The sequence below is a fragment of the Cebus imitator genome, unplaced genomic scaffold (genome assembly GCF_001604975.1).
Source record: "Cebus imitator isolate Cc_AM_T3 unplaced genomic scaffold, Cebus_imitator-1.0 Scaffold117, whole genome shotgun sequence".
Lineage (NCBI taxonomy): Eukaryota > Metazoa > Chordata > Mammalia > Primates > Cebidae > Cebus > Cebus imitator.
Genome location: NW_016107432.1, coordinates 7,559,273 through 7,586,686, shown reverse-complemented (window position 1 = coordinate 7,586,686; position 27,414 = coordinate 7,559,273). Strand labels below are relative to the sequence as shown.

At 49.5% G+C, this 27,414-nt stretch overlaps 1 protein-coding gene across 3 annotated transcripts in view; it reads right to left on the bottom strand.

Annotated features, from left to right (window-relative positions):
* Nucleotides 1-667: 667 nt before the first annotated feature.
* Nucleotides 668-27,414, bottom strand: part of CRMP1 (collapsin response mediator protein 1) — an 82,557-nt gene continuing 55,810 nt past the window's right edge. For all 3 annotated transcript variants that reach the window (XM_017539135.2, XM_037742224.1, XM_017539136.1), the window contains exons 7-14: nucleotides 23,667-23,735; nucleotides 22,141-22,261; nucleotides 20,432-20,588; nucleotides 17,725-17,866; nucleotides 16,573-16,743; nucleotides 9,236-9,415; nucleotides 6,019-6,184; nucleotides 668-1,732 (exon numbers count right to left, since the gene is read on the bottom strand). In XM_017539135.2, coding sequence (XP_017394624.1) covers nucleotides 1,641-1,732; nucleotides 6,019-6,184; nucleotides 9,236-9,415; nucleotides 16,573-16,743; nucleotides 17,725-17,866; nucleotides 20,432-20,588; nucleotides 22,141-22,261; nucleotides 23,667-23,735 — 1,098 coding nt within the window. In that variant the 3' untranslated portion in view covers nucleotides 668-1,640. The remainder of the gene's footprint in view (nucleotides 1,733-6,018; nucleotides 6,185-9,235; nucleotides 9,416-16,572; nucleotides 16,744-17,724; nucleotides 17,867-20,431; nucleotides 20,589-22,140; nucleotides 22,262-23,666; nucleotides 23,736-27,414) is intronic.

Here is a 27,414-nt window from a genome sequence, read left to right as displayed (position 1 = left end):
CATCACCATCACCACCACCACCACCACCACCATCATCACCACCACCATCACCATCACCACCATCATTACTGTCATCACCACCACCACCACCATCATCACCACCACCATTACCATCACCACCATCATTACTGTCATCACCATCACCACCATCATCATTACTGTCACCATCATCACCACCATCACCACCACCATCATTACTGTCATCATCATCATTGTCACCTACTATTACTAACAGCTAATGGAAGCAAGCAACTTTGCCCGCTGTTTTTATTCCTCCTTTAGTGTCTCTCTAGCTCATGGAAATGGAGGGAAGAAATGTGAAGTTTAGGAGATTGAGCTTCTGCTCTGAGGCTGATCCACACAATACAGATAGAGAAGAAGGAGAGCCAAGAAAGGCCAAGCAGGAGGGAATAGATGCAGGATGTGAGCCAATTTTGTGGAAGCCTGCCCATCAGCTGTCTTCCCTCTTTTCTCCTCCTTGGGTCTCAGGAACTCAGCCTTCAGAAGTCATGAACTGAATGTCTCCTCCCACCCCCACATCCACCAGTCTCTACCAAGAGTGTGTCCTCAGGAAGCAGCCACCACCATTCGTTATCACGTGGGGGGACTGCCAGGCACTTGTACCCAACCCCGACACCACCACTGAAATGAAAACGCCCAGTCAGGACAGCAGGCAGTTCATTTTCTTTATTTTTTCACAAGCTTTGAATTCATAAATAAGACCCACAACAAGTTGGTTGTTAAGTAAAAATGGGAGTGATTACAAAGGAAAACTTTGTACAAAACTTTAAAAATCTGACTGCCCCGTCAACTGCCTCGGAGGGACCAGGACTCAGGCCACCCAGGGGCAGCCATCACTCCCCCATCGTCAGCCCCGAATGGGGATGGGGAGACCTCTTTCTGAATGTGAACCTGGCTCGGCCTGAAGCCTAGAGCTGGCTTGAAGAACACACACAGACCAGAAGACAGCACGGTGAGTTACAAGTGCCATGGAGACCAGGGTTTCTGACACAGGGTGTGGAGGATGCTTCTCTGCAACCCAGTGCAAGGCTTCCCCTGCCATTCCGAGAATTCACAGATCTCACGGTGGAGGTGGGCCGAGCTTCCTTCTAGTGTGGACCAGGGGAGGGGGTGATGAGTAAACATCTTCACTGTAAGAGTTTCGGGGTTGCCCCTGAGGGCTTGAGGTCTCGGCATCGTGTCTCAGTCAGTCCTTGGCGATGTCCCCTCAGACGCACTCACAGACTTGCATACGTAATTTAGTAACATGCATCAACTATCCTAGAACATCTACAGGGTGCAAAGGAACCACCACTCAGAGAATCATGGAGCCAGTGGAGTTAGAAGTGGAAGGGACAGAACAAGACAATGCTAAAACCCGTGGTTCACTAGGAAGGGGAAATGAAAACACCATGCTCCGAGGTGGATTCAGCATGAACACAACTGTGGGCAAGGAATTTCCAAGCAAACACACCACATGAGTACCACTTCTTCCTAAACAAAAAAGGGAAAGAGCATCCTTCGACTTCCCCCTCCCTCCATCAGCACCGACTAAAACTGTGGGTTTCAAAAACACTGACAGGAAAAGGGATGGACATGATTCCCAGAATCCTTCAGCTAGCTCCTCCGCGCATCCGCGTTCAACCGAGGCTGGTGATGTTGGAGCGGCCACCAGGAGGCGCCACGATGCGGTGGCCGGTGCGCCTGGGATTGTTGTCATCTGTCTGGGCACCTGAAAGAGAGTGCCAGTCGCTGCTGGATGGAACTGGATCGACATCAGCTTCCCGCTGCTCCTGGAGGCCGTGTACTGTGCCATGCCCACCTCCCTCCCCCGCCTTAGCAGAAGCCATGCCTCCACCCTCCCTGTCTTCAAATGTTCTCCACTGGACCCAACCTTCATTGGGCTCAGTCCAGGACCGCTCTGGGAAGCCTCCCTGGCCTCCGCAGAGGCCACTGCTCTCTCTTCTGTGCCCCGCAGCCCCTGGGCTCTCCCTCCTTCAGCCCTGACCACCTTGGGTTGTTCTTGTCAAATTCCCTAGTAAAATCTGACACGTCTGAGAAAGGTGATCAAACCCTTACTAAGTGCCTACTGTGTGCCTGCACATGCTTGGTGCTTTAACTTGTTACTGCATTTACGAAGTGGGTGTTTGTATTCCCAACTTATGAACGAGCAATCTGAGGCTCAGGCAGCGTGTCTCTGGGGACGCAGGTGTTGGGTGGGGAAGCCAGGATTCAGGCCCAAACTGGTTGGTTTTCAAAGCCCGTGCTCTTAGGCAGGGTCCCAGACTCCAAAGGTATTTTGCATATTGTGTGTGTACACATTTGTATATGCATGTGCATACGTGTGTACACGTCCATGTGAATGACTCAAGCTGGGTTTACTTCCCTCATTGGCAATGGGTGGATCTGGAGGGGGGCGTGGTGTGCAGAGGTTCTTAATTTTAAACCTTCAAAACCAACCATGCATTCTAATTTTATGTGTTCCCTTGCATAAAGATGTGAAATTCTAGCAGCAAACCCAGTGCCTGGAGCTCAACAAATATTTATTAAATGATAATGGCTAACATAATGGCTGTCTCCTCCAGTCAGCTGGGAGCTCTGGGGGAGAGCGGAGCCAGTCTTCCATTTACTGTTGTCTGCCATGTCCCCATCACCAGGCTCTCAAAAATATTTGTTGAATGAATGAATGAATGAATCACAAGGGTAGATTTGAGGGGACTGGCTTTCTGCTGCATCCATTGTCCTAGTGACCTTGGAGCATGGGGATATATTTTTCTGCCTTACAATGCACATTTCTGAAATCAGGATGGCTCTTATCATTGTTGCATATGTTTAATGAGGCAGTGTTTTTCCTCCAGGAAGCTTCCAACTTAGTGATTCACTCTTACAATGGTGCACATGATGTCTAAGAATTGCAGTAACATGAAAATCTTTGCATTGCCTAATAAATGAGAGTGTTTGGCCCTCAGTTTCTGAGAGCTTCCCTGTTGTCTCTCAGCCGTGGCACCTGCTTTGTGACTTGGCTTGTATGTTGTAATAAAATATTTAGTATTTAAAAAAAAACAAAACAAATATTTATTAAACGAGTAAATCATGAAGGATGGATAATGCTGAAGGGTGGGAAATGTAGTCCTCATCGGGGAAGGGAAGTTGATCTGGTGGAATTGGGGAAACACAAAAAGAGAAAGCAAATGAGCTGTAGGTCTGCCTTTCTTCATGGTCTAGCACACAGCCTTCCTGCGCAAATAACTCACAGTCTTCCTGCGCTCAACTCAGACCCTCAGCTCATAGAAAAATGCAAGTTAGCTCACTGCAACCACAGCATTATCAGTACGGCACAAAGCTCTCTTCAGCACACAGCACGAGCACCATCCTATAAAATCTCCAGCAAGCCTCAGTCTTCTTGCAGTCAGCTCCTTCCTTGCTGACCTACCCCACTGCACCCTTTCATACTTTTTCTAATAAATCTGACTTTCTTTACTTACAACTGTCTTGGTGAATTCTTTTTACTACCTGCAGAACACTGGCCCCAGAAAGTTTTAGTGCTAATCATGCCTTGAATTTGGGCAATTTGGAGTAAGACAACACCCCAGTTCCTTGGCCTCATTTCCTTTTCTGCAAAATAAGAATAGCAGACTAGATGAGCCTGTTCCAACTCTGACATTATTTATTTGTCTATGTAGGCCACTAAGAATTCGGTTCAAAGTACTGACTTTTCTCTTCTCCCATTGTTTCAGTGGTAAACAATTTGTCTTCGTGTAATACAAGAATCCCCTAAAGGCTTAGAATTAGGCCTAGTACTTAGTACCTTTTTCCTTATAAACCAGGTCAGCAGTTATCAGGAGTTGGAGGATATAATGGACTGACTGCAGAGGGGCATAAGAAAACTTCAGGGTGATACATGTTCTATCTTGGTGCCTTGCTGGTTACATGTCTGTACTTCGAAAATACCTGCTGGACAAAGGGACACTAGCTATAGTTTGGACTTTTGTCCCCGAAAACCTCATGTTGAAATCCGATCCCAAAGTTGGAGGTGAGACCTAACGGGAGGCGTTGGGTCATGAAGTGTTTGGATCACTCATGAATGGCTTGATGTCAGCCTCCAGTAATGAGTAAATTCTTGTTCTGTTAGTTCTCAGAAGAGCTGGTTGTTAAGGAACCTGGCACCTCTGCCTTCTTCCTCTGGCTTCCTCTCTTGCCATATGACCTCTGTACACGCTAGCTCTCCTTCACCTCCTGCCAGGCTGGATAGCCTGAGGCCCTCACCAGAAGCGGATGTGGCACCATGCTTCTCGTACAGCCTGCAGAGCCGTGAGCCAAGCAAACCTCTTTCCTTTAGTTACCCAGCTTCAGGTACTCCTTTATAGCAATGCAAATGGACAAAAACAGACTACTAACTCAGGCTACAGCTCTATAATGTAACATATGCAGATATTAAAAAGGGCATCTGTGAGGTTGTTACTGATGCTGGAAAGCATCTATGCTGTTGGTAGCAAATGAAGTCGCCTATCAACCTGCCATGAGGCTGGCAGACAGCAGTGGTGCTGTGGGCTTGAGGAGTACTCAGAGTGAACCTGGGAGAACAAGGGTGGGGAGGGTCCCTTGCAGGAGGCTTTGAACTGCATTGTTATTCTTGTTCTAAGAATAATGGGGAGGAGGATTTTCTGTCCATGTTTAATTGCAATTGCGCAATGTTTAATTGTCTAACTCCAGAACAGAGGTCCAGTCTGCAAACTCCTTGAAACCTTGCATCTTATCAATACCCAGAGAGCTCTTCCCAAAATTGAAGCCAATCCCTGTTTTGCTGATTGAGCATCACATGAATATTAGAGTTCTATAGGGTCTATTTTGTGCAAAAATATTAAACACTGGAAGCTCTTCCATGAAAGTCTTACTGAGAGTGAGACAGACGGAGAGGCCTCCCTGATTCATGCCTCTCCGCATAACCACTGAGTCAGACACTTCCTGAATGGATAAGAGGTTCTCCCACCACACAATCTAAATCGACGCTTCACCCTCTCTCTCTCTCACTTTGTCCCTTCCACTCTCTCTTTTGCTAAGCCTATCACCTTTCCTGACCAGGAGTTAGCCAACTGCTCCATTGACCAAATCCAGCCCACCACCTGTTTTTGTACAGTCTGTGACCTGTGAACAGTTTGTACATTTTCAAATCGCCATTGAATATAACATCCTAGGTGTTGCCTTTTGGCTCAAAAAGTCTAAAGTATTTACTATCTGGCCCTTTAAGAAAGAAAAAAATCACCATATTCATAGTGCCTAGTGCAGTGTGGAACCCGTGCGATGCCTCTTAAGAGTTTGCAGGACAAAATTCCAATTCAACTTTCTCAACGTGTGCGTGCCTGCCCTCACGTGGCCATCTGACGAAATCGCAGACACACCGTCCTGGGGCCTTAAGAAAGGACTGATCAAGTCAATATCTAATTTTTTCCCACACATTTGTTGAGCACCAAGTCCTGGTATTTTGACACTGGATCTCTTGGAGCTTCAGTTTCCTCTTTAAATAAATAGGTATAACACCACTCTATGGAATAGTGAGGATAAAATAAAATCGCGGGCTATGAAAGTGCTTGGTACACTGCAGTGGACACACAGGCTGAAGACATGCGCAGTTACATGCCCTGCCAATGGCAGCTGCTCTCATCTCCTGTTCATCCCCATCACTCCATGTCTACCTTCACGAGGAAGCATGGGAAAGTGTCCCCAAGTGTGTGTAAGGATGAGCCCTGCACCAATTCTGGTGCCACTCTTTGTAAACCCAGGTCAGATACCACCATGGTGCCCCTCTAACGTGGACCCTGCTCTGCTTGGCGACCATGCCAGCCCACTCTGTCCCACCAGTGAGAACAGGCTGTGAGTGGCAGTGGGACGTGACACACTCCCTTCCCTGCTTCTTCATCAAGTGTCCAAGGCCACGTGTCCATTTCCTCAGAAGCAGCAGGAAGGGATCGGGCTGAACTGCTGCAGGGGTGGGAAGCCCGGGCCGCCACTGCTTCCTACCTGATAAGCTGAAGTTGGACTGGTGGAGGTTTCTGATGGGCGGGGGCTGGTGTTTGGAAGGCGAAGATTTGGCTGAAGGAGCGGGAGTTGCATATTTGGGTGTAGCTGGCACCTCGTACACAGGACCGTCATACATGCCCCTGGAAACCCCTTGCAATCCAAAAACCTGACAGAGGGAGGGAGAGAGTGATTGAGCGTGATTGATCGACACTGTGCGCGTGTGCCTTTCTGGGCAGACAAAGCAGAGCCCTGCGGGCAAGAGAGGAACCTGAGATCACTTCGAATGTGCATGCACACAAACACATAACACACACACATGCACACATATGATATGTGCACATCACACACATGCACCCACACTCACACAGGCATTCATACACACAAGCATGCACAGACATACATAGACGCACACATCACATACATGCACCCACATACATGCACACATGTGTGCATGCATGTGCAGTAACAAAACATGCCTATACAGTAGCATACACGTGTGAACATGCATACACACACTTAAACACATTCATAGATATTCACACTCAAAGGCATACACTCACATATGTATACACAAGCATACATGCCCATACACATACACACTCAGATATACACACCCCTATATATACTTACACACATGCACACTCGTACACATACACACAAAGCATCATGCGGAAGGACCCCAGATCCCTTCCAAGAAGAAATCACTTTCCCAGACACTGCCACCTTCCCCCACCCCCGGGAAGGACCCCTGAATCCCAGACAGGCAGCAGCGAAGGGCCCATCTTCATGTACATTCTTGCAGAAGTCAACGGTGAGGCAAAGATTCTGGAGGCAGGTAGTTTGTTGGGAGATGGTTCCAGAAAGGGGGCAGCAGTGGGGAGGTGAGACAGGGAGGGAGAAAACAGAATAGACGGGCACCAGGAGTGGGCCAGGTGTGTGGGCCACAGGGCTGGGGACGCTGGGTGGAGAGCACGCCTCCGCACTGGCCTGCAGAAGGATGGGGAAAGAAGGCAACAGAGCCACAGCCCCAGCCCCACCGGGAAGGGTGGTGGGGGTGGAGACCCTGAAAGCAGCAGGGTCCTCCTTCCAGGCGGGAGGCTGTCAGCCTGCTGGGAACTGGCGACAGCAGCCCTGGTGCCCTAGGGGTGGCCAATGGTGGGAGGGCACCTGCTCCAGGCAATAGAGGACAGCACGTGTCTGGGGACTCCTTCCAGGCGGGAGGCTGTCAGCCTGCTGGGAACTGGCGACAGCAGCCCTGGTGCCCTAGGGGTGGCCAACGGTGGGAGGGCACCTGCTCCAGGCAATAGAGGACAGCACGTGTCTGGGGACTCCTTCCAGGCGGGAGGCTGTCAGCCTGCTGGGAACTGGCGACAGCAGCCCTGGTGCCCTAGGGGTGGCCAACGGTGGGAGGGCACCTGCTCCAGGCAATAGAGGACAGCACGTGTCTGGGGACTTGCACAGGGTCCCAGCATGGGTCAGTGGCAGCGCCCTACCCCAACACAAGGCATTGTCCTCTACAGCAGATGACAGTGCCCTGACCCCAGCCCCGGCTCCCTCCTTCTCTGCAGCAGGTGACAGCACCCTGACCCCCAGTTCTGCCTCTCCACAGGGGAAAGCCTCAAGTTTAGCACCAAGCTGAAAGACCCAGCACCTGCACATCACGTCGGTGGCCCTCCCCTGTCCCTGGAGCCCTGCTCCTCAACTCCCTGGGCCTCACTCTATCCTGTCCACTGTCCTCTGTGGCTGCTGCATTGCCTCCTGGGTAAGGCCCTTCATCACTCCCTGAAACTCAGGTGGCCAGAGGCAGGCTCCCGTGCAGGTCTCTTCCCTCACCTGGCCTAGCTCCTGCAGGCTGAGGAAGGAATCCCTGTGCAATGGGACCCCTGGTCCTAGTGCTCCAGCAAACTGCTGTCTTGGCATTTGAGGTCAGACATCTGCTCTCGCGGAAGCTGACTGTTAACCACAGGCCTTGGGTTCAGACCAAGAAGGAAATGAAACCAGCCAAGGGGTGTTTCTGCCTCTTCAGTGGGTGTCCCAGCCAGGGATTTCCACGAGTCTCCTGTCCTCACGTGGCCTGCTGCCTATGCCTGGCCACGTCTCAGATCTGACTTGTTTCTGCCCCAACGCTTGTTTCCCCATCTCGTGCGATTTGGTGTCTTTGACCTGCATGATACACCTTATGGGAGCTGGCAGAGCCTCCCGGTTGGGGCTGGAGCCTGGGAAGGCAGAAAGGCAGGAAGCCCTCTGGACTTTTCCATCTCAATTGGTGCCACTTACTAAGCACACAAAGAGCAGGACCACACATGCATACACATGCTAACATACTGCATACACACACACACACAGCTCAACACATGCTCACATACACACACTCCAACATGCGCACACATTCCCATATGCATGCATACACATGTGCATGCATGCACACATAACATACACAGACACACATGCGCGCGCGCACACACACACACACACACACACACACACACACGCCCATGAAGCTGGCCTTTCTGGCAAACATCAGCAGCTGCCTCATGGGGAAAGAAGCTGCCATGCAGATGGGAGGGCCTGGCTAGGGAAGGTGCTGGCCACACGTGGCAGTCTATCTCAGCTGAGAAAGTTCTCTCCTCTAGTTGCTGTAAAGTTAGGAATAGAGCCCGCTCCTTGCTTTTGACAGATGTCCTGAGGTCAGTGCTTAAGGCGATTCAAGGAAAATATGGAACAACAGGGCAGAACCACCAAGGGAGGAGGGAGGGGAAGAAAGGCTGGATCTGAAAGGAACCTGGCCTGCAGGACGCTGGGGTAATGCCTCTCTCTAAAGGGCCAGGCCCGAGGGTTTCCAGACCGTGACTCTGGCTAAGCCCCTCATGGCTCTGGGCTGCAAAAGCAGGATCACAGCAGCTCCAGTGAGCGTGCAGGAATCCTTATGATGACGCAGGACAGTGCCCAGGGCAGCTCGGTGAGCGTCCCTCCTGTGACCCACCCAGCTTGTCCCTCTACAGTTGCAAAGCCCTGGACCTTGCATGTCCTCATTCGATGCTCACTCCTGTCCTCAGACAGGAGCCCGGGGCAGCGTCTCAACCCATTTAACAGAGAAGGAAAGGGAGGTTCCCAGGGCTCTGGCGTTATTAACTCTGCACACGTCAGACCTCAATTCCCCAAGAGAAGCTGTCGGCTCTGGTCCCACGGTGGGCCCGACCCCTGCAAATGCACTCACCTTATTCCTGATTTTGACGCGCTGGTAGAGGTGCTCCGGGAACGGCTTCCGCGGGATGAAGCGGCCCATGCCCTTGTTGACGTTGATGTTTCCGTCTTCAAAGACAATCTTGCCCTGGCTGATGACCACTAGTGGGGAGCCGTGGCACTCCATGCCCTCGAAGATGTTGTATTCGACCGCCTGCACCAACAGCCTCAGCGTTACTTCCCAGGCTTGCTGTGCCCAAACCCCGCTGTTCGCCACAGCGATTTTGCCTAACGTTCTATCACAAGCATGTTCCAATGCTTTTCTCTCTCTCTCTCAAAACACCTTTTATCGACTGTGTAATATTCCACTGTATGATCCAGAGTATCTATAACCAACAACTCACCGCTGGGCAGGTAGGCTGCTGGTGGCTTTCTATAATCAAATCAATATGGTTCTGGGGCATCACCAACAGGAAGGGGGTCCCCCGGGGTTAGGCAATGTGGCTGCTTTGACTATGCTGGACATAAAGATAAATAAAATGTTCTTTATTTTATTTAAAACACCTCTTTAAATAGTTTTTCTCTAGGATAGGTTTCTAAAATCAAATTACTGGGTGAAAGAATATGCGCTGTTTTAAAGCATGTGTTGTACATGGCCAAATTGTTTTCCCAAGGGATCAGACCAATTGACACTGTATCAGCAACGAGGGAGAGACACATTTCAGGTTCACCCCTCCAGCTCTGGGGAATGCCATTTTTTTCTTTCTCCGCTAATTTGAAAGACAAAATAACATTTCCTTTAAAGCACACATTTGGCCGGGTACGGTGGCTCATGCCTGTAATCCCAGCTACTCAGGAGGCTGAGGCATGAGAATTGCTTGAACCTGGTAGGCAGAGGTTGCAGTGAGCCAAGATTGCACCACCGCACTCCAGCCTGGGGGACAGAGCGAGACTCTGTCTCAAAAAACAAAACAAAACAAAAACAGAAACACATTTCTTCCATTACTCTTAAAGTGAATGCTTGACCTCGTGTGTCAACTGCTTTTTATTATTTTAAAAGTAGGTCATATAGACGGTTAAAAAAAATCAAATGGTAACAAACATATTTGACAGAAAGGAAGTCTGTCTTCTACTTGAGTCTGAGATATATGTCTTGAAGAGTTTCTTCTATATCTCTATGTATGTCCAAGGCATGAATAACTGTCTCATGTATACACATCTCTACACAGACATGCCTCACCTTGATTTTGCCTTACCGCAGCAATTGTTCTGTATCAGCACACATACAAAATAGTTTTATGCTATACCGTATTTCATCAGGAGTATGTACTACCATTTACAAGCCCAGTTCCCAAGGATAAACATTTGGGTCATTGCCATGCCTTTGCTAAAAACAATGCTGAAACAGACTCTGCACCAACAATCTGCACACGTGAACATGTTTCTAGATGTGGACTTTGGGGCCAAAGAGTAAATGGATTTTCACCTTTGATAGATCTGCCCTCCCAAAAAGGCAATGCTGGTTCCCATTCCCAACAAAACTGTGAGCTTACCTGACAGCCTTTGGTAAACAGTATCTATGTATATTACACTGCTGATCTCAGTTGCTGGCACAGGTGAAAAACAGCATCTCTAGGTTGCTATTTGCATTTGTGACTGAGACTGGGTCTCTTTAAATCAACACATGCCATTTCTATATTTCTTACCGTGTCACTGTGTTTTTGCACATTGTTCTATTTCTCAGGGTCTTGGCATTCTTCTTACTGACTTCTAAAAGTACACACTCACTGTTAAAGAATTTATCCTTTGTTAATGTGTGTTGCAAATACTTCTTCCCTCCCTGGTCCTCTGTCGCTGGAACTCACGTGAAGTAACTGTTTTTGCCGCACGGATTATTTTGCACAGTTTTTGTGTAGTTGATGTTCAAACACACCAATCTTTTCCTTTACCATTTCTAAGTTTTGTGTTTTGCTTAGCAAGTTCTTTTCCCCTCCAAAATTGCCATTTTTTAAAATGTGTGTTTTATTCTAGTCCTTTTATGGTTTTATTTTACCTTAATCTTTGATCCATGATGTGATTTATTTGCTAGTAAATAGCAAGGCAGAGGTTAAGCCTGATTAGCCAGGTGTTCTAACACAATTGGATGACTAACTATTGTTTCCTAATTCTAAATGTCTCCTAATATTGCAAACCAAATTCTCATGTGCAGTCAGTCTATTCCTTGGCTCTCTTTTCTTGTACCCATACCAAACAGTTTGATTTATTGAAGCTTTATAACATGTTTTAATAACTGGGATGACTGACACCTCCACCCCAGATTTCCCTTTGTTCAGAACTATTTCAGCTGCTCTCACATTTCCCATCTGTGAACTCTGCTTTCTTAGTGAAATAATTGAATTTTCTGATGGAATCACATCAAATTTATAGATAAGATTAGAAAGAATTTATACATTCACTCCATAGAATCTTCTAAGCGTAAGCGTACTTGAATTTATGTAAGTCTTTATTTTATTTATTTATTTTTTGATTTGTTTGTTTTGAGACAGGGTCTCACTCTGTCACACAGGCTGCAGTGCAGTGGGGCAATCATGGCTCACTCTAGCCTCCAACTCCTGGGCTCAAGGGAACCTCCTGCCTCAGCCTCCCAAGTAGTTAGGACTACAGGCACGTACCACCATGCCTGGTTAATTTTTTTATTTTTGTAGAGGCAGGGTCTCACTATGTCACTCAGCTTGGTTTCAAACTCCAAGCCTCAAGTCCGCCCACCTGAGCCTCCCAAAGTGCTGAGTTTATAGGCGTGAACCACCACACCAGCCCAAGTCTTCAGTTTTTATTGCTATTACAGGTTTTTGATTTCCATTCTATTATCCAAAGTGTTTTTTGATTCTTCCATAGAAAAACGATCAATTCTTTATATTGGTTGATAATCTGATGGTGTTTGACGATTTCTAGGTTCCTTCTTGGGGATTCCAGGCAATCACGTCTCCTACACACAGCTGTTGTCACTGTGTCAGCCTCACAGGACCCGGGCAGACGGCGCACTTCCAGTGTTAGCATTTGCTAACCTAATTCTCCCTGGGCGACCCTACTATGGAGCGATTCACAACTGTGTGAGGGTCACGTAGACTATAAATGCTGAGGGGCGGTGCAAGGAACCCGTCACCCATCTCCCAGCTGAAAGTGGCCAGCCCTCGGGGACCTGGGCTGCTGTCCCTACTGTTGTGTGAGGAACATGCTGTGCTGCAGTGAGAGTCTCAAGCTGGGGAGCTGTGAGGAGGCCCGGGTCACATCACAAACGTCACACCCTGCATTTCACAACAACACCGAATTTTAAACATCAATTCCTTCATTTCTTAAAGGTAATACACAAACGATGTAAAAATTTAAACAACACAAAACACTGCAATGAAAAAGCCTCCTGTCTCTCCCATCCATGAGCCCCCGTTCCCTGGTTCCCTCCAGGGAGGACTCTTTTCTACCCTTTAAAAGGCAGCCCGTCAGCTGATTGTGCATAAGCAAAACGTGGTCCATCCCTACAAGGGAATATTATTCAGCCATCAAAGGAATATGGCACCGATCACAATACAGCATGGATGATCCTCAAAAACAGGATGCTAAATAGAAGCAGCCAGGTGTAAAAGGCCATATAGTCAATGATTCCATTTATATAAAATGTCCAGAATAGGCAAATCCATAGAAACAGAAAGGTGCTGACTGGTTGCCAGGGAATGGGGGAGGGAGAAGGGGGCTGATTGTTCACAGGTATAGGGTTTCTTTTCTGGAGGTGATGAAAAAGTTCTGGAATTAGTGATGATTGTACAACCTTCTCAATATATTAGCTGCTATATACTCAATATACTTCTCAATATGCTAGGCTCAAAAAGCCACTGAACTGTATACTTCAAAATGGTGACATTTATGGTATGTGAGTTATAACTCGATAAGAAAGCTTAAAACATCCAGATAGTCTACGATATACAAACATGTACGCATACCCATGATATAGCACTTTGATGTGAATATGTTTTCCACTAAGATAGAAAAGTTGTGTTTTATAGAAAAGTGGATCTAAAATCTAATCACTGGTCAATATACAAGAAATGATCTCTTTTCATTGTTAAAAGTAATTTTTTTTTTTTTTTTTTTTTTTTTTTTTGAGACGGAGTTTCACTCATGTTACCCAGGCTGGAGTGCAATGGCGCGATCTCGGCTCACCGCAACCTCCGCCTCCTGGGTTCAGGCAATTCTCCTGCCTCAGCCTCCTGAGTAGCTGGGATTACAGGCATGCACCACCATGCCCAGCTGATTTTTTTTGTATTTTTAGTAGAGACGGGGTTTCACCATGTTGACCAGGATGGTCTCGATCTCTTGACCTCGTGATCCACCCGCCTCGGCCTCCCAAAGTGCTGGGATTACAAAAAGTAATTTTTTTTGAGAGGAAGTCTCACTCTGTTGCCCAACCTGGAGTGCTGGTGTGATCTCAGCTCACTGCAACCTCCACCTCTCGGGTTCAAGCAATTCTCCTGCCTCAGTCTCCCAAGTAGCTGGGACTATAGGAACGAGCCACCATGCCCAGCTAATTTTTTTTGATTTTTTTTTTTTTTTAGTAGAGACAGGATTTCACTATGTTGGTCAGGCTGGTCTTGAACTCCTGACCTCGTGGATCTGCCTGCCTTGGCCTCCCAAAGTGCTGGGATCACAGGCATGAGCCATCATGCCAGGGCAAAAGTAATGTATTTTTAAAACACACAAAAATAAAACTAATCTCTAACAGCATTTCTCAATCCATGTTCTGAAAAAATTGCAGTTATGTGAATCGCACTGCTTTAGACAGAGAAAATGAAACAAAGTCCTTTGGTCGCTGGCCTCTTGCTGCTATGACAAGAATTCAAATCTTGCCCCTCACACAGAGAGGGGGAGGCTTCCCCAAGCTTAACCTGAAGACGATTACCTCCTAGGTAGGTAACCTCGGGTATATTACATATTGTTATGGGTTGAACTGTGCTCCCAAAAAAGATATGTTGAAGTCTAATCCCCAAGACCTCAGAATGTGACCTTATTTGGAAATAGGGTATTTGCAGGTGTAATTAGTTAAGATGAGGTCACGCTGAGGTGTGGTGGTCCCAAAGTCCAATGCCTCACATCCATAAAAGGAGACGACACAGCGGAGAAGGCCACGCAATGACAGAAGTAAAGATGCAAGGGATGCCTTACGTGCCACAGAACCAACAACTGCCGGGGACGTCAGACACTAAAAACTGCCTGGAAGGGATCTGCTCCCAGAGGTCTGGCCAACACCTTGGTTTTCAACTTCTAGCCTCCAGAACTTTAAGAGAAGAAATTTATTTTGTTTAAACCACCCAGCCTGTGGCATCTTGTAAGAGCATCCAGAGGAAACTCATGCCCGTGTCCTCTCTCTGTCCATTTTCTCATTTATTAATAATGACATCCCTAACTTGATCTGAGGATGACATGAGGTGATGCATGGACAATGCTGAGCATGAAGTAACTATAAAGCAGTATTTGGCTGGATTGTGATGATAATCAGAGTGCCCACCCTTGAGCATGGAATCTGGCGTGGCCCCGATCCCACACTGAAATAATAGGATGATCCCAGCTCAGTCTACTTCCTTCTGCATCCTTGTCAGCTGACCTGTGACTGGCTGACTCAGACATCCATGTTCCTTTCTAGACAAGGATCACCTTGTGAAGGAAGGGGCAGCTCCCACGGCCACATGGTGGTAGGCGTGCACACCCTCTGCTATGGCTGGAGTGTCCCCTCAAAATTCAACTGGACATTTCATTGCCATTGCGATGGTATTCAGACATGAGATCGTTAGGAGCTGATTAGGTCATGAAGACTCTGCCCTCATTAATGGGTTCATGATATTATCACAGGAGTGAGTTAGCTACTGTGAGACTGGGCTTGTTATAAAAGTGAATACAGCATGATCTTGATATTTCTTTCCCACTTGTCCTCTTCTGCCCTCCTGCCCTCTACCAGGCGATAACTCAGCAAGAAGGCCTTTGCCAGATGCCAGCACCTTAATATTGAAATTCCCAGCCTCCAGAAATGTGAGCCAAATAAATTTATTTTCTTTATAAATTACTCATTCTGTGGTATCTATTACAATAGCACAAATGGACGAAGACACCCTCTTCGTGGCAAGAGCCTCAGATATTCTCCCACTGCCTCTCCTATGTGCACAGCAGTGTGTGGACACATTAAAGAATTCATAATAATAAATAATATAATTGCATGCCCTGCTAGACTGTACATGTGAATGGTATAAACCTTTCTCCATGGGGAGACGACTACAGGCACCCCATTTCCTGGAGATGGGGGCTGTGGGAAGCCAGCAGTGCTACAGAGAGCATTGTGTATTGCAGGAATGGCCTGGACTGGTGAGCCGGACAAGGTCAGCGGGCAGCTACCAAAACCTCTGCTTCTGCAGGCCACGTCTCTTGCAGCCAAGCAGATACTCCAGGGCCGTGGCCATGAGCTGCTACAAGTGTTTCCCATGGCTTTCTTATGAGACTTCCTTGTCCTTGGCATCCTGTCCCCATACCTGTGGTCTCCTTCTCCAGTATGTGACCCCAGGGGCTATGAGAACTCCCACTGCAGCTCCAACCTGGTGTGCACGTGCGCTACTTCCGACCTGTGTGCTTGTGCAACTCCAGTGAGCCAGGGACCACTGTGGCCTCTTGGGCTTGTGTGTGTAATTGTTAATCCAGACTCAAGACCGTTGCTGGCCATGCAGGACGGTGTTAAAGCAAGGCCTTAGGGAGGCACAGGTGTCCTCTGCCATCTCTGCATGCACCCTTTCTGTGCATGCATTTTGCTGGTTGCTGCAAGAGTGGAGAAATCACAGGCATGTATGATACAAAGCGGAGATGGCCCCTAACCACAGGCATGGGATGTGAAAAAGTACGCACTTTAGCAGCCTTTCCTGTCTATTAGCAGCCAGCCACAAAGCCAAGTGGGAGGCTTCTGATATACCAAATCAAATCCTTTCCAGCTTGACAATTAAATTGATAACCTTAGGACTAATACTTTCCCCCTCTGAGCCCTGAGGCTTACGACATGGAATTATAAGCAGTGTCAGATGGGTGGGAACGCATGCATCCATGGGCAAGAGCCACGAAACAGAGAGAGACAGAGAGAAAGAGAGGGAGAAGCAGCTTAGCTGAGCCTGCTCCAATCCCTCCTCCCAATCTCTCCAGCTGGAGGAGAAACGTGAATGACTGAGTCACGCTAGATATCAGATCACATCCTTGTTGGAAAATTTGTAAATCATTTTTAATCACTCTTCTAAAATGATTACAATGAAGCATCATTTATCTCAGCAGCACAAACAGGCCAGGACTTACCGACTTGTGACTTTTGGCTGTTACAGTCTTCACCTTGTCCGGGTCCCAGATGACCACGTCAGCGTCTGAGCCCACGGCAATCCGCCCTTTCCTTGGGTACAGGTTAAAGATCTTGGCTGCATTGGTGCTGGTGACAGCAACAAACTGATTCTCGTCCATTTTGCCTGTAGCCTAAAGGCAAGACCCGCTGATGAGAGGAGCATCTCATAATGGGGCCAGGAGGAGGGGCAGCTGGGCACAAATGGAAGCCTGCCAGCTGGCGTCCTTGCAAGGCTCGGTATTCTCTCCTTTCCAGCTAAAAACCTGCCATCATCAAAGAATCCCAAAGGGCCCAGCCTCATCAGAGAGGACATTTAATTAACCGCACAGAGGTGTGCTGACAAAAGAGCCACTGTGACATCTGGTCCATGTCACCAGGTCCAAATTTAACAGAAGATAAAAACCTTTGGTTTCAGGTCAGGGATCAGACTGTGACCCAGCTCTTCCTCTGCAACAAGAATTCTCTCTACCCGCCCACTACCCCAATTCCTAACACACAAGCACATGCACACAGTTTCAGCGCCCTCTCCACATGAACTAACACCTGGATAAGAAACAAAACGAGGCCGGGGGTGGTGGCTCACACCTGTAATCCCAACACTTTGGGGGGCCGAGGTGGACGAACCACGAGGTCAAGAGATCGAGACCATCCTGGCCAACATGGTGAAACCCCATCTCCACTAAAAATACAAAACAAAAATTAGCTGGGCGTGGTAGTGGTTGCCTGTAGTCCCAGCTACTCAGGAGGCTGAGGCAGGAGAACTGCTTGAACCCAGGAGGTGGAGGCTGCAGTGAGCAGAGATTCCACCATTGCACTCCAGCCTGGCAACAGAGTTAGACTCTGTCTCAAAAAAAAAAAAAAGAAAAAGAACAAAACATTTTTCAGTCTTAAGATATAAAGGACAAGGGTGACATCTGCAAATGCAGAAGCCTTTCCCGGACATGAGCTACTCTCTCACAAGCTGTGCGTTCCCTCCTGTGTCCTCCTAGTGTATCTGCTTCCACCTCCACGTCAGAAGGGAACTTTTAAGAACCTGGCGTGCATCATGCATTGGCTTTCACAGGCCAGGTAGGGTGTTTCTAGAACGCTCCTGCGAAGTGATCCGGCCTTACCACCGCCTTGTCCCAGACGACAGTCATCCGCTCCTCTATCCCGTTGACACCCTCGGGGATCAGGGTGAAGTTGTCCTTGCCCACCGCCTTCTGGGCAGTGCTGTAGGGACAGTGGCTGCTGCCTGTGACCTGTAAGTCCCCACTAGCAAGGACAAAACAAGGTGGAGTTCAGACCTTCATTCATTTTGAAGGCAAACCCCGACTTCAGACATGGACATGCAGGACAGCCAATGAATGAATAAATACATGAGGAAGCCGGTGGGTAAGACAGAAACTCTCCAGCACATGCCCGCACGTCTCACAAGTCGGGGATGCCCCATTTATGTCAGGGGCCTCATGCTCTGCACGTTACGAAGCGAGTAATGTGTGCTGACATTTGTCTTCCTGACATGAGGCAGCTGGCATACGGGCTGGCCGGCGTGTTTGTGCTGTGCTTGCAGAACAAACACCATTCACTGGTTATAGCAGAGTGGCACAAGTTCACTGGGATTTACCCTTTAGTCCCCTGGTGTTTTGAAAACAAACACACTTTTTTATATCAGGTGCCCTGAGCTGAACACCTAAGTCAATAAAATTAATGGACCAGGCTGAGTGCAGTGGCTCATACCTATAATCCTAGCGCTTTGGGAGGCCAAGGCGGGTAGATCACCTGAGGTCGGGTGTTAGAGACCAGCCTGACCAACATGGAGAAATCCCATCTCTACTAAAATTAAAAGAAAAAAAAAATTAGCCAAGTGTGGTGGTAGGCACTTGTAATCCCAGCTACTCAGGAGGCTGAGGCAGGAGAATCACTCGAACCTAGGAAGTGGAGGTTGCAGTGAGCTGAGATAGCGGCATTGCACTCCAGTCTGGGTAATAACAGTGAAACTGTCTCAAAAACAAAACAAAACAAACAAAAAATAAAAACAAAAATAAAATGAATGGACCATTATTTGAGGTTCTAAATGCAGAGTGAGGAGGGTGAGGCTGTCCTCCAATCCAGAGGCCCAGGAAACGTTACAATCACCTAGATGCAGAGGAATGTTTAGAAGTAGTCTTCACTCATTTATTCAAGGAAATTGTGTTGCATGCTTCCTATGTGCCTGGTAAAATTTAAGGCTTGGGGAGTGCATCTAAGAACAGAGAGAGAGGGCTCCTGCTCTACTGAGGGATGGGGGAGTCTGGCAGTAAGCAGAGAATGGGGCACATGGGCACTGCCAGGGCTAGTGTCAGGGATTCAACCAACGTAGGTAGGAGTGAGGCGTGCTGGGGACAGGCTAGGGATGCCATTTTCAGGAGGATAATCAGAAAACTAAGTCACTGAGAAGGAGCCTTCCAGCAAAGATCTGAAGGAAGTCACGGAGCAAACCACGTGGTGTCTAAGAAAGAGAGAATGAGGCCGGGGGTCCCATGAGTATAATGGCCCTGAGGCAGGATCCTGCCTGTGGTTCAGGGTCAGCATGAAGCTGGGACTGGACCGAGGGAGCCAAAGGCAGAGGAGACCCAAGGAGGGAGGTTGGTCAGGGAATGAGCATTGGATCAAGTTCTGCCTTGTGGGATGTTGTGGGGACTTGGGTTCCACTGGGAGCGGGCTTACTGGTTCCAAGCAGCAGGTGTTTGATCTAATCTAGGTTCTAAATGTCTGAGAGCAGACTGTGATGGGCAGGGTGGGGTGGGCACGCGTGGAAATAGAAAGGCTTGGTAGGAAGCCATGGATGGCAGTGGCCTGAGCCAGGATGGCCACAGCGGAGGAGGTGAGGCGTTGTCAGAGTCCAGGGCCTCTGGTACATGATCCTGACATTTACTGAGATGGACAAGACTGGGGGGGTAGCAGCTTCATCGGGGAAGATCTGCAGTTCTTTGGGAACACGAGCTGCCCACCAGACATCGGGCTGTACGTGTTGAGTAAGCTGCTGGCTATGCCAGCCAAGGGTTTGTGTATCAGCAGGGGGACAGTGATTTCCACGTGAAAATCGCCACGCACACCGCTGTCCCCTCCTCCAAGGTTCCTTTTGCCAAGAAGCCCTGTCTTATCCTCCCCTACTGGGCAAACTCCTATTCATCCCTGAGCTTTCGTCTCGATGCTGCCTCCTCAAGGAAGCCTTCTGCAAGCCTCCTTGTGGGTTCTGAGCATGCATCTCTGCTTCCAGAGTGGCCTGGACACTCGGCCTTGCTGTGTGACCTTGCTACTGCTAAGTGCTCTTCCCTCGTGGTGGCTGACGGCAGGGCAGGGGCTGAGGTGCTGGGCTCCACAGTGTGCGAGCACCGCAGCAGGTGCAGCAGGCAGCGGCGGCCGCTTCTGGAGCCCTGGGTTCCAGGCCCTTTTCCTGCACTGTCCGATAGGCAACTCTGCCACAGGTCCTGTCTGCTCCCACTTTGAGTAAAATGAGGGAGACCGAGGGATATTACAGGTGACGTGCCAGGCCCAACGTGACACAGCCTTGTCTCCAACCCTAATCCTGAGTGTGTCCCAATACATCACGGTGCCTGCCACACAGCAGGTGCTTAACAGTAGGTTGGCTCAACAGGAGGCGATCAATAGCTGTGAATGGAACAATCACGGGATGCCATAGATCTTCAGGTCCCCGAAAGCCTGTTGTAAGCCATATCGGGTGCTTCCTTTCAGAGCACAATCATAAGTCCAAAGTAGCCTGCGCGTTCCCACCGTGAACTCTGCCTGCAAAGGCCCCAGCTGCCTCCCCCAGCCCCACATTCTCACAGCTCTCACCAGGCCAGTAGGGAGGTCAAGTAGTCGGGTGTGGTGGGGTCCGGGCTCAGGGGAGGGGAGGTCACGAACGCTGCAGCCTTGGCCCAGTTCTTGCTCCAGTAATGGGTGCCATCGGTCCCCAGGCTGGCGGCGATGGGCTCGCCGAAAACTAGGGGCCCTTGGGTGGGGCAAACACAAAGAAGCCTGGTCAAAAGCAAATACTCTCGAGGCAGACGTCAAAGGCACAAAACTGGAAGACTGTGGAGGGAGAATGGGGCTGCACTGGCCGCCGTTCTTGCAGGCATCACCGCCACACCACGGGGACCCTGTGTGCTCCGGCCCAGCTCCGCCACATGGTCGACACCCCAAGCGCCCCATGGGGAGTGTGGCAGCTGACTCACCCAGAAACCTCGTGGATGCTGCTGTTGCTTTTAGGATCTGGACATTACTTTGTCCTTTTATAGATTTGTAAACCAAGGCATGGAGACATGATTTGCCGTCTCAGTTTGGGTTCTGCCGGAAGCAGATCTTTAAATAAGGAATCTAGTTCAAGCATCTTATTTGGGAGGTGATTCCAGGAAACACTGGCTGGGGACTGAGGAAGTGACATAAGGCAGGGAAAGAAGCCAATAAAGGGAGATTTCTCATTGAGGCACAGCTGAGGGCCCTGGCGCTCAGTCCAGCTTGGGAACACACCTCAGGGTCATGCCACCCCAAGAGAAAGGGACCTGGGGGTGTGCTTCCATCAGCCCAGTGCCGGAGGACGGCTTCCCAAGCACTAACTTCCCAGAAGTTTCCGCTTGCCCTTCAAGGAGTGGGCCAGGTGGGATTCTTCCAGAAAAGCCTGCAGGCGGAGGCTCGTGCTCCCCAGGAAAGATCTTGGCTTAGAGACCAAGGGCAAGAGATGTGGCCCAGAAGCCCCTGCTGCCCTCCTCCGAGGCCACCTTGCTGCCCAATGGGAGGGGCAGCTGTGAGCTTTGCCCGGCTATAGGGCACCCCATCAAGCACGCTCTGCAGCGAGGGGGGAGCCCTGCCTCGCAGCTGCCCAACCAGCAGCCACTGGCCACATGTGGCTCTTAAGCCAGTATGGCTGGTGCCACCAAGAAACTAACTTGCTCATTTTCTGCCACGTGTGGCTGGTGGCCACATTACGGCTTCCTGTAGCTCCAGAACCTGCCTGCTTATTACTCCCAGTTGATACCGCTTCCAGATTTCTGTAACCTCTCTGGGCCCCGGTTTCCTTATCCTCAACATGGAGCTAGTTCCAGGCAAGCTGTGCTGTTTTAGCCTCTACTTGTCAGCTTGCCCTTAAAAACACTAAAACAATACATTTGGGGTCCACAGCTGCTCTGTCCAATAAGGCAGTCCTGAGCCGCGCGCGGCCACCAGTAACCTGAGGCTCTGGTTAGTCTGAACTGCATCGTGTATGTGCAAAATACACACTGAATTTTGAAGAGTACAGAAAACATGCAAAATATTAATGATTTTTATATTGATGACATGCTGAATTAATATTTGGATCCATTCGATTAAACACAATATATTATTGACATTTTCTTTAAAAGGAGCTGAGCTTATCAAGGTGAATGTCCTAGGGTCATTGGGACCAAAGAATTCCAGCCACTGTGCTTGTGTCAGGAGCAACCCCCCTCCACCCCTCCCTCCTATGGCAAAGTTTGGGAGTGAACTTGAACCTGCAGGACACCCCCTTCCAGGCCCCAGCTGCATACCTTTCTTCCTGGCCTGAGCGATGATGTCGGCTGCACTCTTGCTCATGACCTTGGTGATGTACACGGGGCAGTTGATCCGGCCCGCGATCGTGATGGCCCGGAACACCGCCTCGGCCTCCAGCTGAGCAGGCACACACAGTGTCACAGGAGGGAAGGCTGACGGCATGGCCACCACCCATCCCGAGCTCCCAGGGCTCTTCCTCCACAGTGCCCTTCCCTTCTCCTTAAATATGGTCAGAAGGGAAATCTGCTCCATCAAATATGAAGGACATACTAAGTCCAACAGCGCTTGGCAGTGGCCCCTGCTCTCCGGGGTGGGGCATGGGTCTCACGCTGGGATACGGCAGAAACATCCAAGCTCTATATAAGTTTATAAGCACTGCCTCCTGGTTCTGTTCGACCTCACCACGAGCCAGGAGCACACAGCTCATGGCCATCCCTGGGCTGTGGAGCTTGTGAAGAGCACTGGGCCGGATCTCGAGCCCCACAGGGCATGGAACCTGTCCATTCACTCTGTGTCCACTGTGTCCAGCAGATGTCAGGCCCAGAGCATGGGCCCAGGAGACTTGGTAATGATCTGACGAGGGCAGCAGAAAATGTCCTTGACTCGGGTGGGCGCGGTGGCTCACGCCTGTAATCCCAACACTTTGGGAGGCCAGGACGGGTGGATCACTTGAGGTCAGAAGTTTGAGATGTGCCTGGCCAACATGGTGAAACCCCGTCTCTACTAAAAATACACAAATTGGCCAGGCATGGTGGCGCAGGCCTGTGTCTAGCAGTCCTAGCTACTTGGGAGGCTGAGGCAGGAGAATCACTTGAACCCAGGAGGCAGAGGCTGCAGTGAGCTGAGATTGTACCACTGGACTCTAGCCTGGGTGACAGAGCGAGGTTGTCCCAAAGGAACAAAAAAGAAAAGTAAAAAAGAAAATGTCCTCAACTCAAAGGATGGTTTCCAGAGTGCCCATTCCATTCCATGCCTGACCAGCTTGCCTTCCTCCATCCAGGCTCCCTGCGGATGTGGGTGCATGCAGACACACACACACACATGTGGGTACATGCACAGACACACATGAGGGTGCATGCACACACACATACACATACTCTCACACTCATACGCACACACACACAGCCACTCCAGGGTAAGTCATGCTTTTTCAAGGCCTGGGAACAGGGCAGGCGGTGGGAGTTGTCTCCTGTGTGCTGGGCTTGGGCACGCGGCTCCACTTTCCTATCATCTACTATGCAAAGTCCTCCATGAGACTCTACATCAAGTTGGGACACTGGGGCACCCATGGGGCCTTGGAGTGAAGTTCCAGGACCCTGGGAGAGGCGGCCCCTCTTCCTGGCATCTCCAACCTGCAGCCCCCAGGGCTCCCAGGAAAGGCAAGATAGTTTAGGATGCTCTGGGAGAGGACATGGGAAGGAGCCGGGCCCCGGCTGGGCTGTTCCAGCCAGAACAGTAACAGCAGCAAGGTGAGTGCTCAGTGGTGGGTGTCAGAGTCACATCCACGTTGGGGAGTCCTCACCTCTTCAGGTCTGCTCAGGGCATGGCCCTCGGGACCCGTGATGCCCATCTCTAGGATCCGCTTTTGTTCCTACAAGTCAAGAACAAGTGAGTTAGCGATTAGAGGATGTCAGAGCTGGGAGAAATGGTTCCTCCAATTCCCTGGTTAGACAGAGGGGGCAGCTGGGTCCCAAAGAGGTCAGTGGCTTGCACAAGGTTAACAGTGAGCTGGGTGGGGTCAGTGAACTGTGCTCCCTCCACTACACCCATCCACCTTCCCCCTTGCAGCCCTGCATGGCTCCATCTGCACCTGCTTTACATTGAATCCCCAGGATCAACGTGAGGAAGCAGGGTTATAAGACACGAGCTTCAAAGACCGGCCGCCACCCTCTCAATCCCGAGTCTCCCTGCAGGGCTCTCCTCTGGGAAGAACGTGGTGTTGGGGTACGACACAGATATCTTCAACCAGGAATCCTACTCTAGTCTTTGATGTTGAAATCAAAGATCCCTGAACTGGGAGTCCAGATCCAGAACAGCCGTCTCTGTGACTTTGGGCAGGCTGGTCAAGCTCTCTGAGCCTGAGTCTTCTCTGCTGTACAGTGCTTGTATTGCAGAGTTACTGTGCTGATCAGATGCGCGGGCATATAAAACATGCTCACCACAACACCTGAAGCGGAGGAAGTGCTCATTAATTGGCAGCCAGCTCTCCTACCTCTATTTCAGCTGCCTCTTCCTGGCATCTGTCTTTCTGGCCGGAAACCACTACCTCAAACTTAACATATAACCTTGAAATGGTTCTCTGCGCTGATGGCCCAGATTCAAATCCATCTGGTCCAAAGTTTCTTTGTCCCAGGAACATTTTAATTTCTCAAAAAGAAAAATTCTTTTTGACATTGCCCAGATGCCAGCTGTGCTGCTGCTAATTTTAACTTCCTCAGCGTCTGTGTCATTGTTCTTGGACACAACCCAGCCATGAACCCCGGGCCCCATCAACCATGAAAAGAAATCACAAGCTCAACTGTGCATCTATGGTTATTAAACTCTAGTATATTACAAGAATATAAATGGGAAACCATTTCAAAGTCTCGCAGCTGGGTGGATTTGAGTAAACAATGGAATAATTTCAGCTACTGAAGATGGTGTTTACAAAGCATTTTTAGAAAATGTTTACAAAAAGATTTTAGAATACAGAGAAATTCCTATGTGAAATTGTTTAGATGTCAGTTACTATTCTGGAAGGAAAGAGGAAGTAGGAGGAGGGCAGGGGAGGGAGGGGGAATGGAGAGAAGGGGAGGAAGGGAAGAAAGGAGGGAGTGAGGGGGAAGAGGGGAAGAAGGGAGGATGAACAATGGCACAATGAGGGAAAACAAGACGAGAGTAGGATTTTTAGTTGAAAACAATGGAGTACACACATTTGTTTCGTTGCCTTCCAAAACACAGTAGCAACAGAAAATGATACACAAGAACCAAGAAAATACAGACAAGACAATAGAAACAAAACGTCGAAAGCTGGAAAGAGACGTCCGAAAGGTGACAGATGTGCGGTAGCTGAAACAGCTAAGTGTCCGCTGGCAGTGAGGAGAGCCAAGCCTCTGATGTGCCACCCAGGAGCGGGGGCTGCAGCCTGGACCCCCCCACACCAGCGGGGGCAGGCAGTGCACGCCGGAAAACTGTGCAGCAGTAACGACTAAAGCTGATTTACACACTCCCTATGGCCCAGCCAGGCCTCCCTTAGGTAGATGCCAGCTAAAAACGTGAACATGCTTTTAATAAAAGGCTGAACAAGAGTGGAACAAGAAGCAGCACAGAAGCCTCATACATAACAGTCCCACATTTGAAACTATCCAAATATCCAATGCCTGGAGAATACACGGTGCTAGAGTCATGCACTGGAATTCCTCAGAGTGATAAAAAAGAAAAAGCTCGTGCTATGCCTGACCAAGGAATGGCTCTCACACGCCCTTGAGCAAATGCAGCCAGGCGTAAGAGTGTGCACTATATGGCTCCATTTACAGAAAGTTTAAAATCAGCTAGGAGTTGTGTGGCAGGCAACTTCTAAGATGACTCCCAGTGATCCTGCCTCCTGGTTTTCACGCCCCTGCAGGGTCCCCTCCCCTGGAGTGTGGGCTGGACACAGCACCGTGTTTCTGATGAGCAGAACGAGACAAAAGGGGTGGGCTGTCACTCCCGGGGTCAGGTTATAGAGACTCTGGCTTCTGCCCTTCTCACTTCTTGCTCTTTGGTTAATCTGCTCTGAAGGAACTGAAAGAAACCGCCTCGCTGGGGCTGCCCGTGTGCAAGGAACTGAGGGAGGCCTCTGGCCAGCAAAGAACACATTAGCCTGACGGCTGGCAAGGAGCTAAATCCTGAAATCCACCACCTACGCGAGGCTGCATGCAAATCCTGCACCAGCTGAGCCTTGAGATGCCCACTGCCCCACCTGCCACTCAGTATGGCCTGTGAGACCCTCAGCCAGAAACAGCTGAGCTGCACCTGGAGTCCTGGCCCACAGGACCCTGGGATGACAGTCATCCACTTTAAGATGCTATGTTTTGGAGTAATTTGTTATGTAATTATGGATGACTAGTGCAGGTTTTGTTAGCAGAAGTAGGGTGTTACCATAAAAGATATCTAAATGTGTGGAAGAGGCTCTGGAACCAGGCAGTGAATGAATTCTGAAGCAGCACTTTAAATAGCCCTGAATGGGCTCTTAGAAGAAACAGGGCCTCTGAGGACACTGCGGTGAGTGCTCACAGGAGGCGAGAAGCCGCCATAGTCTTGCGATGAAATCAAGGATGTGACTACAAGTCTTTGTTAAGAACTCAGAAAGGTGAGGGGTGGTGCCTCCCAGTATTATCAGGCACAATAAAGAGATCCTTTAAATAGGGACCCTTTAGGCTGGGCACAGGGGCTCATGCCTGTAATGGCAGGACTCTGGGAGGCCGAGGCCGGCAGATCACTTGAGGTCAGGAGTTCAAGGCTAGTCTGGCCAACATGGTGAGTCTGGCCGTCTCTACTAAAAATACAAAAACTAGCCAGGCGTGGTGGCACATGCCTGTAGTCCCAGCTACTCGGGAGGCTGAGGCACAAGAATGACTTGAACCCAGGAGATGGAGGTTGCAATGAGCCAAGATTGTACCACTGCACTCCAGCCTGGGTGACAGAGCGAGACTCAGCCTCAAAAAACTAAAATAAGAATTTTTTAAAGAGACATTTTAAAGAGATGAAGGCTGCGCCTGAGGACCTCTCAAACTACAGGGCCTCTAGGAAGCTTGCAGGTGTGTCCCTCAGCTCTCTCATCAGGGCAGTGGAGGGATTATCTGGAAGAAATTGGTGGGTGTCTTTCATCTTATTGTGTGTACACCAATGAGGTTCACAGGAGGCCCACAGACTTTTAGGAGAATTACCTTAGCAAAATACTGGAAGCTGAGACTGAACACAGGCATGTGATATGAAAGGAGGCATCTGGATCCCCAAAATTCTTCATTGTTTTTTTTGAAACGGAGTTTCACTCTGTCACCCAGGCTGGAGTGTAGTAGCATGACCTCAGCTCACTGCAACCTCCACCTCCCGCATTCAAGCGATTCTCCTGCCTCAGCCTCCCAAGTAGCTGGAATTACAGGCACCCGCCGCCACACCCTGCTAATTTTTTTTTGTGTGTGTATTTTTAGTAGAGGCAGGGTTTTGCCATGTTGGCCAGGGTGGTCTCGAACTTCTGACCTCAGATGATCCACCGGCTTCGGCCTCCCAAAGTGCTGGGATTACAGGAA